We start from the raw sequence: 19,584 nt of genomic DNA on the forward strand, positions 1-19,584 counted from the left end.
TGAGGAGGAAAACAAAGGAAAAAAAACAAAAAACAAACAAACAAAAACCCATTGGACCCGGATGTAGGCATAAAACTACATTTCCCAGCGTGCTTCACACTCACATCTCCACTATATATAGTTCATCCGGGTTCTTCGAGATGCTGTTTGGCGACTCGTCGCCATTCCCGGAGCAGCTCGGCCTCGGCCCAGAGGCGAGTGTCGGTCTCTGTGTCGGAGACACTTGTCCCCGACACCAAGACAGCAAGCCCTCTCCCTTGCCCCGCGGCGGGAGAGCGTGTCCGGCCGGCCGGCGGGGCTCGCGCACCCTCCCTCGCCTCCCCTTTCCCTGCAGCCTCCGCCCCGCCAGGCCCGGCCCGGACCTCCGAGCCCCGGCCTCCTCCTCCTTCTCGGTCACCGCCGCCGCCGCCGGGCTCAAGAGCCCCGCCCGCCGCTTCTCCTTCCAGTTTGAGAAGCCGAGGAAGGAAACAGGGAAAAATGTCGCCATGAAGGCCGAGAACCGCTGCCGCCGCCGACCCCCGCCGGCCCCGAACGCCATGAGCCTGGGTCTCCGCCGCGCCCGCTCCGCTCCGACTGCCGCCGCCGCCGCCGAGGCCCCCTTTGATGCCGCAGAGCTCCCCCAGCGCCGCCGCCACCGCCTCCGACATGGACAAGAACAGCGGCTCCAGCAGCTCCTCCGCCTCTTCGGGCAGCAGCAAAGGGCAACAGCCCACCCGCTCCGCCTCTGCAGGGCCGGCCGGCGAGTCTAAACCCAAGAGCGGTAAGGGCGGGCTCCTGTGGCGGGCGGCGACTGCTCCTAATGCTGGGGAGGATCCTCGCTCGTGTGCCAGCTGGGTCACCCAGGGACAAGCTCCGCTTTCTACTATTCATATCTTTCTCTTTCCCATGGTTCCCATTACTTCTAGTTAACACTTAATGAGAACTGTACTGCGTGGTTTTAGTACATCCTTGCATTAAAGCTTGAAATAGCTCGGTGAAGTAGATGCTATTCTTATCCCCATTTTGCGGATGAGGAAATTGAGGCTCAGAAAAGGTGAGGTCACCAGCTAGTATGTGTAGTAGGCCTGAAGACCTGGTTTGTCTGACGCACCAGCGTACGCTCCTAAAACCACTAAGTTCATTTACTTTTAATGTTGAATTAGAATTGGGTAGTGTTCAAGTTTAAACGGGAGGGTGGGGCCCAGAGATTTGTTAAATTCAAATCTCATGTTGAATGACCTGGTCCCAGATCTCCCCAGATGAAGAGGACTCATCTTTGAATGGCTTTGTTTAGTGTGGAGTAGTGGTTAAGAGACCAGCCTCTGGATTCAGTCTTTTTAGGTTTGCCAGACCTTGAGTGAGTGTCTCAGTTTCCTTACCTGTAAAGGTGGAGAAAATAAATTAACTGAGGAAACAAATGAACTAATGCTTAGGAGAGTACCTGACACCTGTTATGCACCAAATGCACAACATGTCTATTTCCTTGTTAGACTAGGATGGTGTCATCTTATGGGGAAGATTTTGTCATTTCTGTAGTCATGCCTCTCAATATTAAATATGACCATCATGATGATAATAGCTACTATTTATTGAGGGCTTACCATGTGCCAGGTACTGGGCTAGGCTTTTACCTCTTTTTTCAATACTCCAGTCACCTGTCCAGCAGGGTGGAATTGTTCACATCTAAAGAAGGAAAAAGGTGAGAAGCCAGGAGATCTGGAGTTGAATGTCTTCATCTTACTTCAGAGCTCTGCTCTTTTGTATTTTGATTAAATTAGCAGTAATAGGAAATGTTTTCAGTGGGAATAGTGGGGATGTGTGGCAGAGAGGGGAACATTTGGAGTCCCCAGATGTGGAGCTCCAGTTGTTTAAAACTTCCAAGATTAAGAAAACTGCAAGGCTGACTTAAAAACCAGAAAAACAACTGTAAGGCTGAGTTGAGTTCAGAGTTTTTCTGCTCTGTATAGCAAACTTGTTTACCTGGTACGTCAAGGTCTTCTAGAGCTTGCTTTTGGAACTCAGGTGGAGACCAGTTGTCTTGATAAGAATGAATGCTTTAAACATCTAAGCAGGGATAAGTGTAGACTCTCAGGCCATGTCAGGCAGTATTATGTAGACTAATTTTGGGGTTTTGCACATGTGTAGGTTTATCGGAGATCTCCCCTAGAGATAGAGGTTTGCCAGTCCTCTTGGCCAGTGTTGGAACTAGTTTAGAACAGTCTTCATATTTTTCAGTACAGCTGGTAAATAACTTTTGCATTCTATTCCTAGATGTTAAAGGTTCTGGTTCTCCAGCTATCTTAATTCTCAACTAATTTTTCTGGGGCTCCTGTTTAAGCCACTAACTTACAGTCATGAATCAGTTGCAGTAAATGCCTTAAGTTGATTTATTATTTAGTGAAGCAGTAGGTGAAAGTTTGCCCCAACTCAAACAAAATAATACAGCAACAAATCTGAGGTATGTAAGGCATTTAACTTGTATTGTCCTGACTTTGAATATGTTGATTAGTGGAACTAACTCTCATTACCCAACAGGATGATGCAGAATTCTATTGTGGTTTGACCAAAGTAAATATTTGTCAGTGTTAACATTTCAGTCAGACTTGTATAGAGTAAGTATTAATTGCTGGGTTCATTCTGACTGAAGTGAATTTTTTTTTTTTTTAAGCAGCTACATAAAGGGACTTCCCTGATGGTCCAGTGGTTAAGACTCCACGCTTCCACTGCAGGGGGCACGGGTTCCATCCCTGGTAGGGGAACTAAGATCCCGCATGCCATGCGGCATGGCAAAAAAAAAAAAAAAAAAAAAACATAAAATACTCTTTTTTTGGCCGCTGCTGCCATGGGGCATGTGGGTTCCTTAGTTCCCCAACCAGGGATGGAACCCGTGCCCTCTGCAGTGGAAGCATGGAGTCTTAACCACTGGGCTGCCACGGACGTTCCCCTTCCCCCCCAAACAAAAACCCCATGAAAGACTTCTAAAGCACTATTCACCTTATCAATTGAAAGCTTCTGAGGAAGGAAGTAAAAACTCACGGAAAGGACTTTTTTGCTGGGCTTTATGAAATACACAGGTGTGCCCTCTGGTAGCATTAGTTTTTGTTTAATGTGTTTGTAAGAGAGCTTGAATATGTTTGCCATTGCTATTGCCTACTTTTCTGGCTGCTGCTATGTATATTCCCTTAGCAAAAAGGAAGGATAGGCCTGTAGCTAAATAGAGTTCATCATCAACCATAATCACCTGTTTGCATTTAGGAACAAATTCAGAGACAGTAAATAGAGATTAAAAATGGCTTAGGAAACTAGATATTGGCTAAGGTTGAGCTGAAAGGTAGCATATACTGCCTTAAGAACATTACAACTAAGACTAATGCTACCATAGCAGATATTGTTCAGGATCTCTTACACAGTGACTTCTACTTCTAGATGGCTGCTCTAACAAAAGAGTAGGTTGAAATTTTGCATAATTCCGTAAAAAGATTTCTGTAGGATTTCAGAAGCTGACTCAACACTTGATGTACTTGATTCAGCTGGAAGTTGTTGAAGGGACCTCTTGAGTTTCATGGTACTGAGTTGAAGGAAGAACAGGAAAGGTGAGGTGAAAAGACATGACTTACAACTTGTCTGTCTTTTGTTAAAGTAACAAGAACAAGAGTTTTTCAGTTTTTAAATATTTAATTCCCTTTTCCACTCTTCTTTTCCTACCTCACATGAGAAAAAAATCTTTGGTTTCTAATTCTGTAAACCATGTGTGTAATAAATGGTCATTTGCTTCCTAGTTACATGATAAATATACTTGAGTCTTTGTTCCTGCGACTGGCTTAGGTTTGCCCTTCATGCACACAGGAAATAAGTACATTTGGCTAACAGGATTTACTTGATCTTTCTGGCCAGATTGGCATACCACAGTTTCTTTGCCTTGGCTAATTGCTTCAAACATTTGCATAATACTCCTTTTCTTGGATCTATTCCTACAGTTTTGTTCCAGTAGTGCTAAGATGTAGTTCTAAGAACGTTCAACAGTAAATATCCCAGGAATGTAGCCCAGAGGAGAGAGGTGGTTTAGAGTTCGGGGAAAGTTGTTTAGAAAGAGCAAAGAGGGACTTCCGTGGTGGCACAGTGGTTAAGAATCCGCCTGCCAGTGCAGGGGACACGGGTTCCATCCCTGGTCCGGGAAGATCCCACATGCCGCGGAGCAGCTAAGCCCGTGTGCCACAGCTCCTGAGCCTGCGTTCTAGAGCCTGTGAGCTACAACTGCTGAGCCCACATGCTGCAACTGCTGAAGCCTATGCGCCTAGAGCCCATGCTCCACAACAAGAGAAGCCACTGCAACTAGAAAAAGCCTGCACACAGCAACAAAGACCCAACACAGCCAATAAATAAATAAAAATAAATATTTAAAAAAACAAACAGTAAACTGATTTTAAAAAAAAAAAGAGCAAGGAAAGTAAAAAGAGGCAAGAGAGAGACCTGGCTGTTTTGGGGCAAACAATGGACCCTGGCCCGGAACCAGTCTCTTGCCCCATCCTTCTGGGTGGGGGATGGTACTGCCATGGAGGTTAAAGGAAGGTCAGGTATTATGAAGCAGTTATTTTGAGGTTGGTGGTATGAAGCACTGTCCTGACACTCTTCCTCTTATATTCCGGTACCAGAAGCCAGGTTACTAGGGGTAATCTGCTCTGAAGAAAGCCTCTGAGCTGTAAATGGACCTGGAGGTTTTGATGGCTTTGAAAATTGAGGTGACTTAAAGCCTTCAATAAACACCATTTAGGGAAGTTAAAAGAATTTCCAGGCTGGTTGGCTTGAGTCCTTGGTTTCTATGGCTTTTTGAAAGTCTAATAGGTGCTCTTGATAGGAATTTTAGATTTATTAATAATAGGCTTTCAAATAACAGCAACTATGTGCCAGCCACCGGGGTAGGCATTTTACAGAAGTTTTCTCTTAGTCCTCATGACTCTATGAGGAGGGAGGGGAGAGGATTAGCCCTATTTTACTGACAAGAAAACCAGGAGTTAGAGTAATTGTCCAAGTAAATTCCTAAGAAGTCCCAGGCAATATTACTAAGTACACTTTATATAAATTCACTTAACAAGCAAGTAACTTATTGGCACATGTGTCATTCCTGATACCCCATCTCTCTTCCTTTCATTCAGAATTAATAATTTCAGCTGGACTCAGTTATCAGTTGATTCTGTAGTAAGGCCATATGTTGCCCCTCCAGAGGTGCTTGTCAACCGCTTTGGATGATGGGTAAGCAACTTGCTTGTGACATGGCATGAATCAGCAGCAGAAACTTTCTGGCTGGTATTCTGATCTGTAGACTGTCCCACCTGTTACAACTACAGCTAGAAATGTTGATGTTGCCAAATTTTTTAACTGAAAAATTTATGGCCTGTTATTTGGTAATTGGGGGAAGAGACTGAAATATGCTTACTGTTACTTGGTGGAGACCTTTCTCTTAGGGAAATGTGGGACAGCTGAGACACAGTGGATTAAGTTTTCAAGTCTCCTGTGTTCTGGATTTGAGCCATTTAACTAATGGTCCATTTTGGAATGTGTCTTGATAGTTTTTGGCAGTTCTCAGCTCTGGGTGTGCATTAGAATCTCTTAAGGACCTTTTTTTTTTTTTTTTTTCTTAATAAGGATGTGTGGGGCTCTTCCCTAGCAATTCTTTCTGATTCTTTAGGTCTGGTTTGGGCCCTGACAGCCATAGTTTTAAAAGTCTCTGCAAATGATTCTCTTGTGCAGCCAGGATTGTGAACAACCACTTTGAAATTTAAAACTTTCAACAGAGAATATGTGTGTCCTAGGAACTTAGTTTGACTTTTTTGTCTGTTTTCCAGAATCTAAAGCAGATCACCTCATTGCTATCTCCTATTAGAGAAAGGAGGACAGATTCATCCCCCAACTTATTCACATGTATATTCTGGCAAGTTGCCTCAGAAATAGCACTCCTGAGTTTTATCTCTGGGTCCCAGGCCTAACTACCTTCAATCTTTAGCTGCCTGGGTCTAGAGATAAGAGCCAGCCTCTCACTTTAGATGTCTGACTTCACGCCTGTAGGTAAGTGAAAGACAAGATGAGGGAGTGGATTTTAGCAACTAAAATCTTGAATCCTTATGTGGTCAGTTGTCGTAATGCTTTAGAAGTGAGCAGTTCACTGTCAGCAGTTCTGTAAGCATTATGAAACCATTTCCTTGCCAGTGTGGTAATAAGTGAAGAAATGAAAACAGCCCTCCTTCTGAGTGCCAGGTTACCTTTTTGAGCCCTTGAAGTGTAGAATCTGGCTTTACCTAAATCTGTGCAGTCTAAATCTATTAGGTCTTGAAAACAACAGGGTCAAATGCAGGATCATCTGAAATAGTCTTGGATAATAAGGTTTGGGGAACATATGTTTTCTGCATATGCCTATCCTCTTCATAAAACCTCATTTCTTTTCATGGTAAAGTTAGCTGGGGTTCTGTATCCCTCTGAATTTTCCGTTAATTTGAAATCTTACTGATTTCATGGGTTCAGAGCAAGGCAGAATTTGAGATCTGAAGTTTCATTTTCTAATTGTTACCACTGATGCCATGTTTGACTGTAACTGTTGCGAACTGAAGTAGTAGGTAAAAGTCTAGTTCTTAAATTCTAACTTTTAAGCTCTGGTCACTTTCCCTAACTGGGATTGAAAGGTGACTGGTAGGAGTGAACCCTAGCCTGGCAGTGTTTCTTTGACCATCTGTTCTGTTGACAGTGCTGCCATCTCACATGACTGGTCAGGTTTGGAGAGGATGACATACCTCTCATTTATCCCATGTTGCTGGCAAACTGAGTGTGAAGTGGTTGCTTCGAAAATCTGGACTCTGGTTTATCAGCTGATGTTTCCTTTTCCCTGAGGATATGCTTCACCTTGAATTTATTTTTGTCTGCTGTAAAAGAAGCTGGTCACCTTGTCTAGAAATAATTTCTTCTAGGTACTTACAGTTTTTTAATTATCCAAATTATTAGTATACAGAACAGTAATTCTGTTTACTTAGGTCAGAATTTTAGAGGGTGAGGCCTGAGCACAAGAATCCCTTAAAAGCTCATCTGGGTGATTCCTACAAACTGTAGGATTGAGAACCACTGTTTTAGGCCAACGTGAATAGCGTCATTTCCCAAAGGTAAATGTCATTAACAGCCTGCTCTGTTGCCTTTCCAGACATGTTTCTATTAATTATATATTTTTAACATAAATAGGATTAAGCTATATTTTGGCAGGTGGGGGGGGTTGTAGTTTCTGAGGCTCATGCTGGAGTCTTCTTTTTTTTTTTTTTCCTGCGGTACGCGGGCCTCTCATGGTTGGGGCCTCTCCCATTGCAGAGCGCAGGCTCCGGACGCGCAGGCTCAGAGGCCATGGCTCATGGGCCCAGCCGCTCTGCGGACTGGGGCACGAACCCGTGTCCCCTGCATCGGCAGGTGGACTCCCAACCACTGCGCCACCAGGGAAGCCCTGGAGTCTTCTCCACTTTATAAACTACCACCCCTTTAAAGTTTGAGAGTAAGCCTAATGGATTTCTTCATTAAAAGTCCCCCAACTTCTGTTTTCTCTGTTCTTGCTTTTAAAGCCATTAAAGTGTAGGGTACAGACTTGATTTGGTCAGATTTCTCTGTTGAAATAAGGCAAGATGAAGTGAGTGAAGGGACAAGAAAGATGAGTCTTTTTTTGTCTGAAGACTAATTTGGGGACCTTTCACCGTTATTTACTTGGTATGGGTCTCAGGTTCTCAGATAGGTTTTATTTTGCCTCCTCTCCCCTGCTTTTTTTTTTAAAGCTGGTAAACTTTTGCACATGTTAAATGTGTCTGGGGGCTTCCCTGGTGGCACAGTGGTTGAGAGTCTGCCTGCTGATGCAGGGGACACGGGCTCGTGCCCCGGTCTGGGAAGATCCCACATGCCATGGAGCGGCTGGGCCCGTGAGCCATGGCCGCTGAGCCTGCGCGTCTGGAGCCTGCGCGTCTGGAGCCTGTGCTCCGCAATGGGAGAGGCCACAGCAGTGAGAGGCCCACATACCGCAAAAAAAAAAAAAAAAGTGTCTGGTCAGGGTTCTTTGTTCAATTTGGACAAAATAATCTATGCAGTTCAGCTCTGCAGTAGAAAAAGTGGGGCAAAGAATACAAACGAGCTCTTTACACAAAATACAAATGGTTAACAGACTGAAAAAATGTTTGTTGCTAGTCATCAGAGAAATTCAAATTTGAAACAAATTATTTTGACCCTTCAATTTAACAAAGTTTATTCAACTCAGTATTATAAAGAATGTAGTAAACTAGATGTTCTCTCTTATACTGTTGTTAGAATATAAATAAATTGGTATGGTTCTGGAAAGCAACTTGAGGATGTGTAAAAGGCTTTATGATCATACTTAATCTGCTAATTCTACTTTGAGAACTTGACATAATTATACACACAGGCCTCTGTATAAAGAGGCTCCCAATACTATTATATTAAATAAACAAAAAGTCAGAAACCACCTAAATGTACAACAAATTGGTTATGTTACGCCATAGCATATGGTAGACAACAGTGTGGCCATTAATCATGTTTTTGAAGCCTAGGGGTGCATGCAAATGCTCAAGGAGTAATAGGTGGAAGACAATATATCTTATATGCCTGTCATTCTGTGGAAGATGTGTGATGAGTGTATAAAATGGAGAATAAAAGGAAATTAAACACTTCATAGGTTGGTATTCCATGGGCACTGGCGAATTTATTCTTCTGGTTTCCAAAATTGAACTTATGTTCTTGTAATTGGAGAAAAAAAGCAAGAAACAGTTTTTAAAAGGGTATAACTTCACGCTGATATACTCTTAGAGTCCAACTTCTTTTGTTTTGTCAATTTAATAGCTTCTCAGTTTGACCTCTAAAACGTATGTAAATATTGTTTTGCTTTTGTGCCTTCTGTATATCTGCTAAGACCTAGGCCACACCATTGCGGTATAGGGTCTAGCTGTGTTGTAGTAATTTAAGAAGAATGCCTTCTGTCCTGCCTCCAGATAAAGTACTTTTCCTTAATATAGATAGGCTGTTCTTTTTCTGTTACTCTATCTGAATGGATTTGTATCAATACAAGAGCAGTGATTAAGCTCTGTTATAAAGAAAGACGTTGTGAACTGAGAGTCTGTGTGGTTTGATCTATATTGTGTCCCTCCTGAGGGAGGGACCCTTTAGGCTTCATTCCAAAAAAAAATTTTTTCTTTCACCTTACTGTGTAATGTCTTGCCGAAAGCACTGATGCTCTGGCCCAACCCAGATAGCTTGGAGGTCATGGAAGGGCCCACTTACCTTTGTTTAAACACAATTTTGTTGGGAGGTGGAGAGCAATTCGTCAAGTATATGTATCATTTCTTAACTAATTTTTTCACATTTCTTGCTTTCAGATGGAAAGAACTCAAGTGGATCCAAGCGTTATAATCGCAAACGTGAACCTTCCTACCCCAAAAATGAAAATTTTATCAACCAGTCCCGTCGCTCCAATTCACAGAAAAGCAAAACTTTTAATAAGATGCCTCCTCAAAGGGGCGGCGGCAGCAGCAACAAACTCTTTAGCTCTTCTTTCAATGGTGGAAGACGAGATGAGGTATGGAATTTTAGAATGTCCTTTCTAGAACATAAGAAGCATGAGGTCTGATCCCCCCATCCCGTTTATTAGTGGTTGGGAAGGGGTGGGAGCAAGAGTTCCCCCCCTTTCTGAATTACTTGAGTAGTTGAGGATTAACTAGGTTTGGAACTTCTCCTCCTTTCTTCCCTTGAAGGTTATGAACATTTTCTTGGAAGACATTGTAATTATGGATTGTGAGAAATTATAGCAAATTTCGGGTACTGTAATTTGTATCATGCTTTAAAAAAATTTTGTGTCATCCTTTTATTATCACTCTTGATTTATAGGTACACTTTGGAATATTTAGGTAATAAAATGGCATTAATTAATGACATTAATTTGCCCAGTAGTATCTAGAAAAATGTAAAATGCTATATATTCTTAGTCCCAGGTACTCTGATTTTAGGAGTTTCTTAGATATCTTTCTGTAAGTGCATAAAGACTCATGTACAAGGGAGGTCATTGCAACATTGTTTGTAGTTGCACAATTTAGGAAACAAACTAAATGCTATCAGAGTTAAATACATTGTTGGTTAAATATATTATCCTGCTGTTTGAATGTTGCCTACTATGTAACCAGTATACAACAAGATTTAATGGATGCACTAATGGAAGAATTCATTCACTCACCAGAAATTTATTCCTCATCTACTATGCACTAAATATCATTTAGAGTTTGGAATACAGCATTGGGTAGAGCTTATAATCTAGTTTGGGGAGACAATAAACAAATCGTTATGTAATAAATACAACTATTAAATTAAAAAAAAAGTAGACTGAGAGCGGTAAAGGGATAGAGAGTAACAAAGAGTAGTTTTAGGAGGTGGCTAAGGAAAGCTTCTCTGAGGACTCTCTGAGTCCTGAATGAAGCAAGGGAGCACACAGTAGAATTTGAGGAAGGGTGTGTTAGCAAGAGCGAATTTACAAGTACAAGGGACCAGAGATGGTAATGTTTTTCGTGTGTTTGAGGTAAAGCAAATAGGCTACCATGGGTGGAGAAGCAGGAAATGAAGCCAAAGAGTAAGACAGAGGAATCAGATCACATAGGCCCTTGAAGGACTTTGGCTTTTGTTCAGAGAGATGGGAAGCTATTGGGGGGCTTAAGAAGAGAAGTAAGGTAATCTGACTTGGAATTGTAAAGGGGAGAGTGGAAGCAGGGAGACTAGTTAGGAGCTTATTAAGGTATTCCTGGTGAGAGTGATTGAAACAGAGTGATAGTGATGAGAGGGGATCATATTTGGGGAGATAGTTGCAGGTAGAGCCAGCAGGATTTTTAAATAGATTAGATGTGGGGTTTGAGCAGAGAAATAAATGACTAGTGTTTTTGGTAGGGGCCCAATTCAGGTACCGTTTGCTGAAATGGGGGCAAGTTCAAGAGGAGTACAGGGTTTTGGGATGGGGAGGGAAGGGGGATGTTTAGATTAGATAAAGAATGTCATTTGGAAGTGTTATATTTGCATTGAGATGCCTGTTGGATCTCTGAGTATAGATAGGCTGTTAACTGAGTCGAGTTCAAGGAGGAGACCCTGGCTAGAGAGCTGTCCATGTACACTTGGTGTTTGCAACTATGGAACTAAGTGGGATCATTAAGGAGTGAGTGTTGCGAAAAGGGAATAGATTCAAGGACTGAGCCTGGAGTCAGGATAATAAGGAACCAGCAAAAAGGGAGGAAGAGAACTGAAAGCCATTTGGAGAAATGGCTTGTTTTGTCCTGTGCTGCTGTTAGGCTGGGTAAGAAGATTCGGATGGAAAGTTGACCTTTAGATTTGGAAATGGGAAGGTAGTTTAGGTTTTTGGCCTTGCGCTGCTTTGGTGGAGTGGTGAGGACAAAAACCTGATTGGCATAGCTTTAGAGAGGATATGAAGAAGAAACAGCAAGTTTAGATAGTTACTTTCTAGTGGTTTTGCTCTTACAGGGGACCAGAGAGGTGAGGCAGTAGCTTGAGGGGAATGTGAGGTCAAGAGAGATTTTAAGCTTAGAGAAATGCAGCATACTTCTGCTAATGGGATTGTTCTGGTAAGAGGGAAAACGTGTTGCAGAGGAGAGAGAGAATTACTACAAGTGTCCTTGAGTTCCTGAGGAGTTGGGGTCTAGCGCACAGGTGGAGGAGTTGGCTTAGGAGCTTCGCCAGTTCATCCACAGTAACAAGAGGAAGGCAGACTAGGAGCACGTTGGAGTTCTTTTCTGATTGTTCCTACTGTCTCAGTGAAGTGTAAAAGGTGAGCCAAGAGAGGAGGTTTGGAAACCAGAGGACTGGAGGATTTGTCTGGGTGTCTGGGGGAATCCGTGGAGCACAGAAGCGTAATAGGATTGCAGTATGACCGCTGGGCCGCAGAAAGGTCTACTTTAGTGAGGCTGGTTGGTATGGTGTGGTTGTGTTCTTTAGCCATGTTTACTTGCTCTGATGCTGTGGGTTAATTGGGAAAGTTTTGCCCGGTGAGTACAGCTGACAAAGAGAAGAGGGCAATGGAATAGGATCAGAGCCAAATAAGGAAAGAAGATTTGGGGGGGAGGGTGTTGGATCACTGGTTTGGAGATCCCAATGGAGGTGAAAAGTTGTTAGAATCAGAACTAACGGAAACAAGCTGAGAAAGGAGTGAGTTGCTGGTAGGGTGCTCAAAATTAAGATGGTGGAAGAGGTTCAGTTATTACCACTGTGGTCTAGACTGTAGAGCAGTGCCATCCAGTAGAAATGCTAAGATAGAAATGGCAAGCCAAATATGTAACTTAAAGTTTTCTAGTTGTCACAGTAAACAAGTAAAAACGATGAAATTAATGTTAATATATTTAATCCAATATAGCTAAAATGCTATTTCATGATGTGGTACTGGCCACATTTCAAGTGCTCAGTAGCCATCATATCTGGATAGTAGTGGCTGCTTTGTTATGACAGCACAGCTCTAGATGGTATGCCCATGGCAGTGGGTGGCAGAGGTAGAGTGGAGGGCAAGCTGATTGGAGGAGAGGAAGTCAAGGAACTGAGAGGTGAACATGTTGGAAGTGTAATCAGGAATTATGATGGGCAGTATTAGAGACAGTGGGCCGTTAGTGGTAAAAAGATGAAGGTAGAAGGTTGAGAATGTGGTAGATTTTGTTGAGTGAACATGAGCTCTTATCTGAGTTTGGGGCATTAGAGTGGAAGACTGATTAGGGGAGGCAGAGCCTATGGAGATGAGAGTCTAAGGGTGAGAGATAAGGGATGACCTGGAAGTCTTGGGCTTCCTCTGGTGAGTTACATAAACAGTGAGGGGGAGATGTTGTCTCCCAAGATCTGTTAAGATAAAAGGAGATTGCCTAACTGTGTGATATGCCACTGTATTTAATCATAAAGATCATATACTCTGATTCCGTATTCATAGAATATCTCAGAGGATATATTGGTTGCCTCTGGAATAGAAGGTATCTTTGGCTTTATCCCTTTTTGTACTCTTTTTGCCCTCACCGCGAGGCATGCGGGATCCCAGTTCCCCGATTGACGAGGGATTGAACCCGCGCCCCCTGCAGTGGAAGCGCTGAGCCTCAACCACATGACCGCCAGGGAAGTCCGCTTTTTTGTACTCTTTAGATTTCTTTATCGTGTATATACAAGTGTTGCTCATTAAACTCTAAATTTGACTTTACTAACAAGCAGCAAAAGCCTTAAATTTGCATTTCCTTTGACTCAGTAATTCCTACTCTACATTCAAAAGAAATAATTGTAGGTGCTCAAATGTTTGTGCACAAAGGTCTGTCAACTGTGTTTATCATAGCATTATTTTGTTAATGCTGGAAAAGCCATGAACAATCTGTCCTACACTAAGGCATTATAGTATACCTATCGTAATATAATGGTATATAGCTATTTAAAGTGACTCTTCAGGGACTTCCCTGGTGGTCCAGTGGTTAAAGACTTCGCCTTCCAATGCAGGAGGCGCGGTTCGATCCCTGGTTGGGGAGCTAAGATCCCACATGCCTCACAGCCAAAGAACCGAAACATAAAAAAGAAGGAGTATTGTAATAAATTCAATAAAGACTTAAAAAAAAAAAGGTCCACATCAAAAAAATCTTAAAAAAAAATAAACGTAAAACAGGCTTACCAAAAAAAAAGTGACTCTTTACTAGTATTTAGTGACAGGGCCAAGTGCCTATGACGTTAATTGGGAAAGTGGGATTAGAAAATGGACTAGCTGACTTATAGCAGGTACCTGTACCATTTCAATTTGGGAATGTTAGGAGGACCACAAAAGCTCCAACACAATAAATCTTCCATCTCTGTGCAATGGTATTTCTCACACGTGGTTTCTTGTCACTTTCTAAGCTGTTTCTGAATGTGCTGATTGGATTTATTTCTGGACACAGAGCTAGTCTGCCTACATGTTCTAATTCTGTCAGTTTTAATTAACAATGAATAGCAGTGTGTGTCTTAGACAGGAGGTCTCTGGCAGGATCCTGAAGCCTATGGCAGTTAGTAGCTGCCTGCAGGCCGCCTCCAGAGTATAGTTCCACAGATTCATTTTGACCAGAAACAAACCAGAGAGCAAGTAGCTAACAAGAGTGAAGGTGTAGGAGTCTTATGGGACTGTGGAAAGATTAATCCGGTAAGTAAATCTTTGTGCTTCAAGATAGCTAGAGAAGTTCATGCTGGGTTTTGTCATTTAATGGTTAATTGCCACTTAGGGCAGACTAAATAGTTTATAAGTAATTGTATGTTAGAGGCTCTTTTTCTCTTTTTCCACTCCCATCTAGATCTTAGGTAGACTTTTGCATTACCCCGTCCTAGGAAAATTGTATACTAAATATAAGTCTGTGTTTTATTTAGTTAATATTTTAAGCCGTGTAGAAGGAGGGGTTGTGCAGGTTTCTGCTGTCATTTAGCAAGTGTCATCCTAATCTAAAATCCTCTGATTTATTCTCATTCTCTCTAGGTAGCAGAGGCTCAGCGGGCAGAGTTTAGCCCTGCCCAGTTCTCTGGTCCGAAGAAGATCAACCTGAATCATTTGTTGAATTTCACTTTTGAACCCCGTGGCCAGGCAGGTCATTTTGAAGGCAGTGGACATGGCAGCTGGGGAAAAAGGAACAAGTGGGGACATAAGCCTTTTAACAAGGAATTGTTTTTACAAGCCAAGTGAGTATGGCTACTCTTAAGAGGGAAGTGAAGTTGAGCCTTTGGGCATTTGTGGTGCAGAGGCTTCTTTTAAACTACTGTGGGAGAGAGGCGGAAACAGAGTTGATTCTCTCTCTCTGTCTCTCTCTCTGTCTCTCTCTCTGTCTCTCTCTGTCTCTCTCTCTGTCTCTCTCTCTGTCTTTCTCTCTGTCTCTCTGTCTCTCTCTCTGTCTCTCTCTCTGTCTCTCTCTGTCTCTCACTCACCTCACTTTGAAAACACAGATGTGTTTCAAGTGGATGTTCTTGGTGCTCAAAAGAAGATAATAAATTTATTTATTTAGCTTAAATAAATAAATGCTAAAATTAAATAATGCTTTAGTATCATGATGAGATAGTAAAAGTGTTTGCTTTGGAATTGAATCCAGATTTGAATCTTGTTTTGGCCTTCGACCTTGGGTAACTTACCTAACCACTTTGAGATTCAGCTTTTCCTCTGTAAAGGAGGAGAAATTACTTAAGGGAGAATTGAGTGCCAAGTTGGAGTGCTTGGCATACATTTGCTCAAATACTGATTCTCTTTTGTTTCCTTTTGTGTGGCATTAGTTATAATGTAAGGTTTGACCTTGGATCTAGACTGAAGTAACCATTTAGTACTTTATATAAACTGGTGGGAGTTCCCTGGTGGCCTAGTGGTTAGGATTCCAGGCTTTCACTGCTGTGGCCTGGGTTCGATCCCTGGTCAGGGAACTGAGAATCCCCTAAGCCATGTGGCGTGGCCAAAATAACCAAAAAGCTAGTACTCAAAAGATTGAGTGGGGACAGTTTTTTCTACTGCCTTGAAGACTAGTGGTTTCTGGGGGTGAGGGAGGAGATCTGGCTTCCCTTCTGGTTGATGGAGCCACAGTCTGGCTTAATTTTAGTTCAGAGGAGGGCCTGCAGGCAGCTTGGCTGGGCCTGGAAGCAGAAGAAACAGAGTTCATGGTAGACTCCTACCCGCTGAGTCTTTGGATTCCTTCCAGAGCCAGGACTTGGAACTGAGGCTGAAGTCCTAGTTTAGTGCTTCACAAAGCATGGCTGCTAATGGCCTGCATTTGATTTCTAAGTAAAGAGATGATGAATTTCTGCTGAAGGCTTGTTGGTAGATTCTGACAGTGCCTTTTACTTGTCTCTCCCTATTTTTTAGCTGCCAGTTTGTGGTGTCTGAAGACCAAGACTACACAGTTCATTTTGCTGATCCTGATACCTTAGTCAACTGGGACTTTGTGGAGCAAGTGGTGAGTAGCTCAGCTAAGCTTATAACCTGTTAGTGGGAGAGAGAACTAAAGAAAGGGACCGTGGTGACAGCAGCTTTTGGCTGGGTTTACTGCTGATCCCACTTTCTGCCTGGCCTTAGTGTAGATGTTTTCCAGAGATCAGTCCTGGTTTCTTCTGGAGTTCATTTTGTGCTAATTGGCTCTGGCCTGCAGGACTGGGTGTTGGAGGGCTCTGATCTGTAGGACAAAAGCAGTCCTGTCTACTACCTCTTCTCTTCTGGGAAGAAGTAATCAGAGGAATATGAGAACTCTGGTTACCCTCCTGACCCAGGATGGACTCATTACATGGACACTGCTTCATTGGTAGCCATTTGTAGTAATCAGTATCAGATTAGGCCTTGGCCTTGTGACAGGTGAAATGAGCTACACAGCTATACTTCTGTCCAAGCTACTGCTGTGTTTGTTTTCTCTTCTCTGTTATGGGCTCTGGGTATCCCCTTGTCACTCCTAGGTTATATGATGTAGTTTCAAAATGATGGACCCAAAGCCTGGACTCCCATTACTGTGAAAATTCATAGAATCATCTGAAAATGACATAGAAGGTCTATGAAACTTAGGTTTTATATGCATTGGTTTAAAAAAAAAAGTAGAGACGTACAGTATAAAGTGGAAGTCTCATTGACTCCTCTTTTGGAAATTACCGGTACATTACTTCTAGAACCTTTTTGTGCCTTTATGTATGCGTACATATAAATCTTTTTTTGTAAATGGGATCATATATTGATTTCTGTCATTTTTTCCCTTTGATGTAGAACCCCCAAAATACCTGTTGTATAGTTGTTTTAGTATATTGAACTATTATTACTGTTTCCTTTATGATTTGCTTGAAGTGCTATTGTACATATACCTGCACTGTTGAACAGTTTTGTGAAGATGTGTTGTTAGAGCTGTATAGGGATGGGGATGGAAGAGGAGAGGCTTTAACCTTGGTAATGCGTAGTCATTTCTGAAAGTAGTTTAACTTGTGGTGGCATTTTGTTTCAGCGCATTTGTAGCCATGAAGTGCCATCTTGCCCAATATGCCTATATCCACCTACTGCAGCCAAGATAACCCGTTGTGGACACATCTTCTGCTGGGCATGCATCCTGCACTATCTTTCATTGAGCGAGAAGACCTGGAGTAAATGTCCCATCTGTTACAGTTCTGTGCATAAGAAGGATCTCAAGAGGTAAGACGGAGATATTTACTAGATTAGATCCCAGTCTGCTAACTCCTTGCCCTGCTACATATAAATGTCCATGTTACAGTGTTGTTGCCACAGAATCACATCAGTATGTTGTTGGTGATACCATTACAATGCAGCTGATGAAGAGACAGAAAGGGGTGTTGGTGGCCTTGCCCAAATCCAAATGGATGAATGTAGAACATCCTATTCATCTTGGAGGTAAGTTCGGTTAATTTGGGGGCAGATAATGGTGGGTGTATACCCTTTAAGGTTCCTTGAATATATCTTTTTACTGTCAGAGATTTAGCCTTTCAGCAAGCCATTTCTGGCATTTCCAAATTAGTCATAGTGTTCCAGTAGGTTGGGGTGGAGTTTGCAGAAAGTGGTTTCATTCTTGGTTTCAATTTGGTTCAGTTGTAAAATGAAAAATTAAAGTACATATAAAGCTTTGTTGAATAGTGTCTGGCTCTGTGCCCAGGTTTTGGGGATTCCCCAGTCAGCCAGTCTTGGCACCTGTCATCAAGGAACTCGGTGTCTAATAGAAGAGACAGACTGGTGGCCAGGCAGTTCGGATCTAGAGTGTGGGCAGTGCTTACAGTGGGGGAAGTGCAAGAGGTTGTATTCTCTGTATTCCACATGGAAATGAGCATTGAATTAAAGTGGCATTTCAGTTTCTGGGCAAAAGAGATTTTTCAATAAACAGTATTGAAACAGTTGACTCTTATGGAAAAAATAAAATGAAATTAGATCTCTATCTCATACCATTCATAAATATCAATTTCTGATGGATTGAAGAATTAAATGTAACGAAATCCAAAACTTTTAAAAGAAAATACAGGAAAATATCTTTATAAATCCTCAGGTTTTTTCCCTGGATGGAATTTTGAACCAGGCTGAAACCATAGATGCTATAAAAGAAAAAGATTGATGAATTTGATTTTATAAGAATAAAATCCAGCAAGACTCCTCAGAGTCAACAGGTGATAAATAAACTTAGGGGAAGGTTTACACATTTAAAATACAGATTAATGTCCAGAACATACAGGTGTTCTATAAATTAGATGAACAGTCTAGTAGAATAGGCTAAGCATCTGGCAAAGCATTTCCAGGAAAAAGATATCTGAATAACTCCAAGTATCCACAGAGGTTTAACTTTGCCTAGAGTTATGCAAATCAAAATGCCTGTCATAGTCACTCTCACGCACGCACACGATGAGGCAAATACAGGCATACCTCGTTTTGTGCTCCACAGATACTGAGTTGTTTTTTTTAACAGATTGGAGGTTTGTGGCAACCCTGCTGTTGTCAGATGATGGTTAGCATTTTTTAGCAATGAAGTATTTTTTAAATTAAGATATCTACATCGTTTAGACATAGTGCTATTGCACACTTAATAGACTACAGAATAGTGTAAACAAAACTTTTATATGCACTGGAAAACCAAAAAATTTGTGATCCACTTGATTGTGATGCTCACTTTATTGCAGTGGAACCAAACAGGCATATCTCTGAGGCATGCCTGTACTGGGTTTTGGCAGGGGTGGGGAATTAGGTACTCTTGTTCTTCATAGGAGTTTAAATCGATACAGCCTTTTGTGTGTGTGTTTGTGTGGGGGGGTGGATTTGGTAGTATTTAAAATATGCACAACCTTTGATTCAGCATTTATACTTAAATATCATAAAGAAGTCATTTGTACCAAGGAGCATGTATAAGGATATTTTTGTTACAGTGTAATAGAAATTGGCAATAACCTAAATGTTCCACAAGAAACTTTCATTAGAGTATATCATGGTGTCGAACATGATACAGAAGGTAAAAATGAGATAGATCTGTGTATTACATTTTAAAGTCCACAAAATCTGGGGGAGGGAAATAAAGGAAATAAATCATCCATGATCCTTTTATCCAGAGGTACCCCCCAAATGTTAATTGTACAGTTTTCCTCTATGCGTGTATGTTTTTGTGAGATTGGGATTGTTTTCTTCTTTGGCATCTTTTCTTTCCCCATGTAATGTGGCTATTTCTCCGTGTCACTAAATTCCTCCTTCTTAGAAAAGCATTTTTAATGTCTGCAGAATTCTCTTTAATGAATATACCATCATATCATTAACTTCCTTTATTGGACTTACTAGTTGGTTGCAGCTTTTCTAATACTAAAGATAATGCTATAATTAATGAACATTGTTTTTTCAGTTTTTTGGTTTCTTTTTGGCTGCAACTCACTGCTTGTGGGATCTTAGTTCCCCAGTCAGGGATTGAACTCAGACCCTCAGCAGTGAAAGTGTGGAGTCCTAACCACTGGACCGCCAGGGAGTTCTGAGCATTAATTTTTTGACTACATTTTTGGTTTTCTTAGGATAGCTTTCTTGTGTTATGGGGTCAGAGTTACAAACCTTATATTAAGGTCATTGCTAAAATT

At 41.8% G+C, this 19,584-nt stretch overlaps 1 protein-coding gene across 2 annotated transcripts in view; it reads left to right on the forward strand.

The window, feature by feature from the left end:
- The first annotated feature begins 463 nt into the window (after positions 1 to 463).
- Positions 464 to 19,584, forward strand: part of RNF10 (ring finger protein 10) — a 31,201-nt gene continuing 12,080 nt past the window's right edge. For both annotated transcript variants that reach the window (XM_060028191.1, XM_060028192.1), the window contains exons 1-6: positions 464 to 760; positions 9,381 to 9,580; positions 14,507 to 14,706; positions 15,869 to 15,959; positions 16,983 to 17,167; positions 17,247 to 17,383. In XM_060028191.1, the coding sequence (XP_059884174.1) occupies positions 604 to 760; positions 9,381 to 9,580; positions 14,507 to 14,706; positions 15,869 to 15,959; positions 16,983 to 17,167; positions 17,247 to 17,383 (970 nt within the window). In that variant the 5' untranslated portion in view covers positions 464 to 603. The remainder of the gene's footprint in view (positions 761 to 9,380; positions 9,581 to 14,506; positions 14,707 to 15,868; positions 15,960 to 16,982; positions 17,168 to 17,246; positions 17,384 to 19,584) is intronic.

Source organism: Delphinus delphis, chromosome 13 (assembly GCF_949987515.2).
Source record: "Delphinus delphis chromosome 13, mDelDel1.2, whole genome shotgun sequence".
NCBI lineage: Eukaryota > Metazoa > Chordata > Mammalia > Artiodactyla > Delphinidae > Delphinus > Delphinus delphis.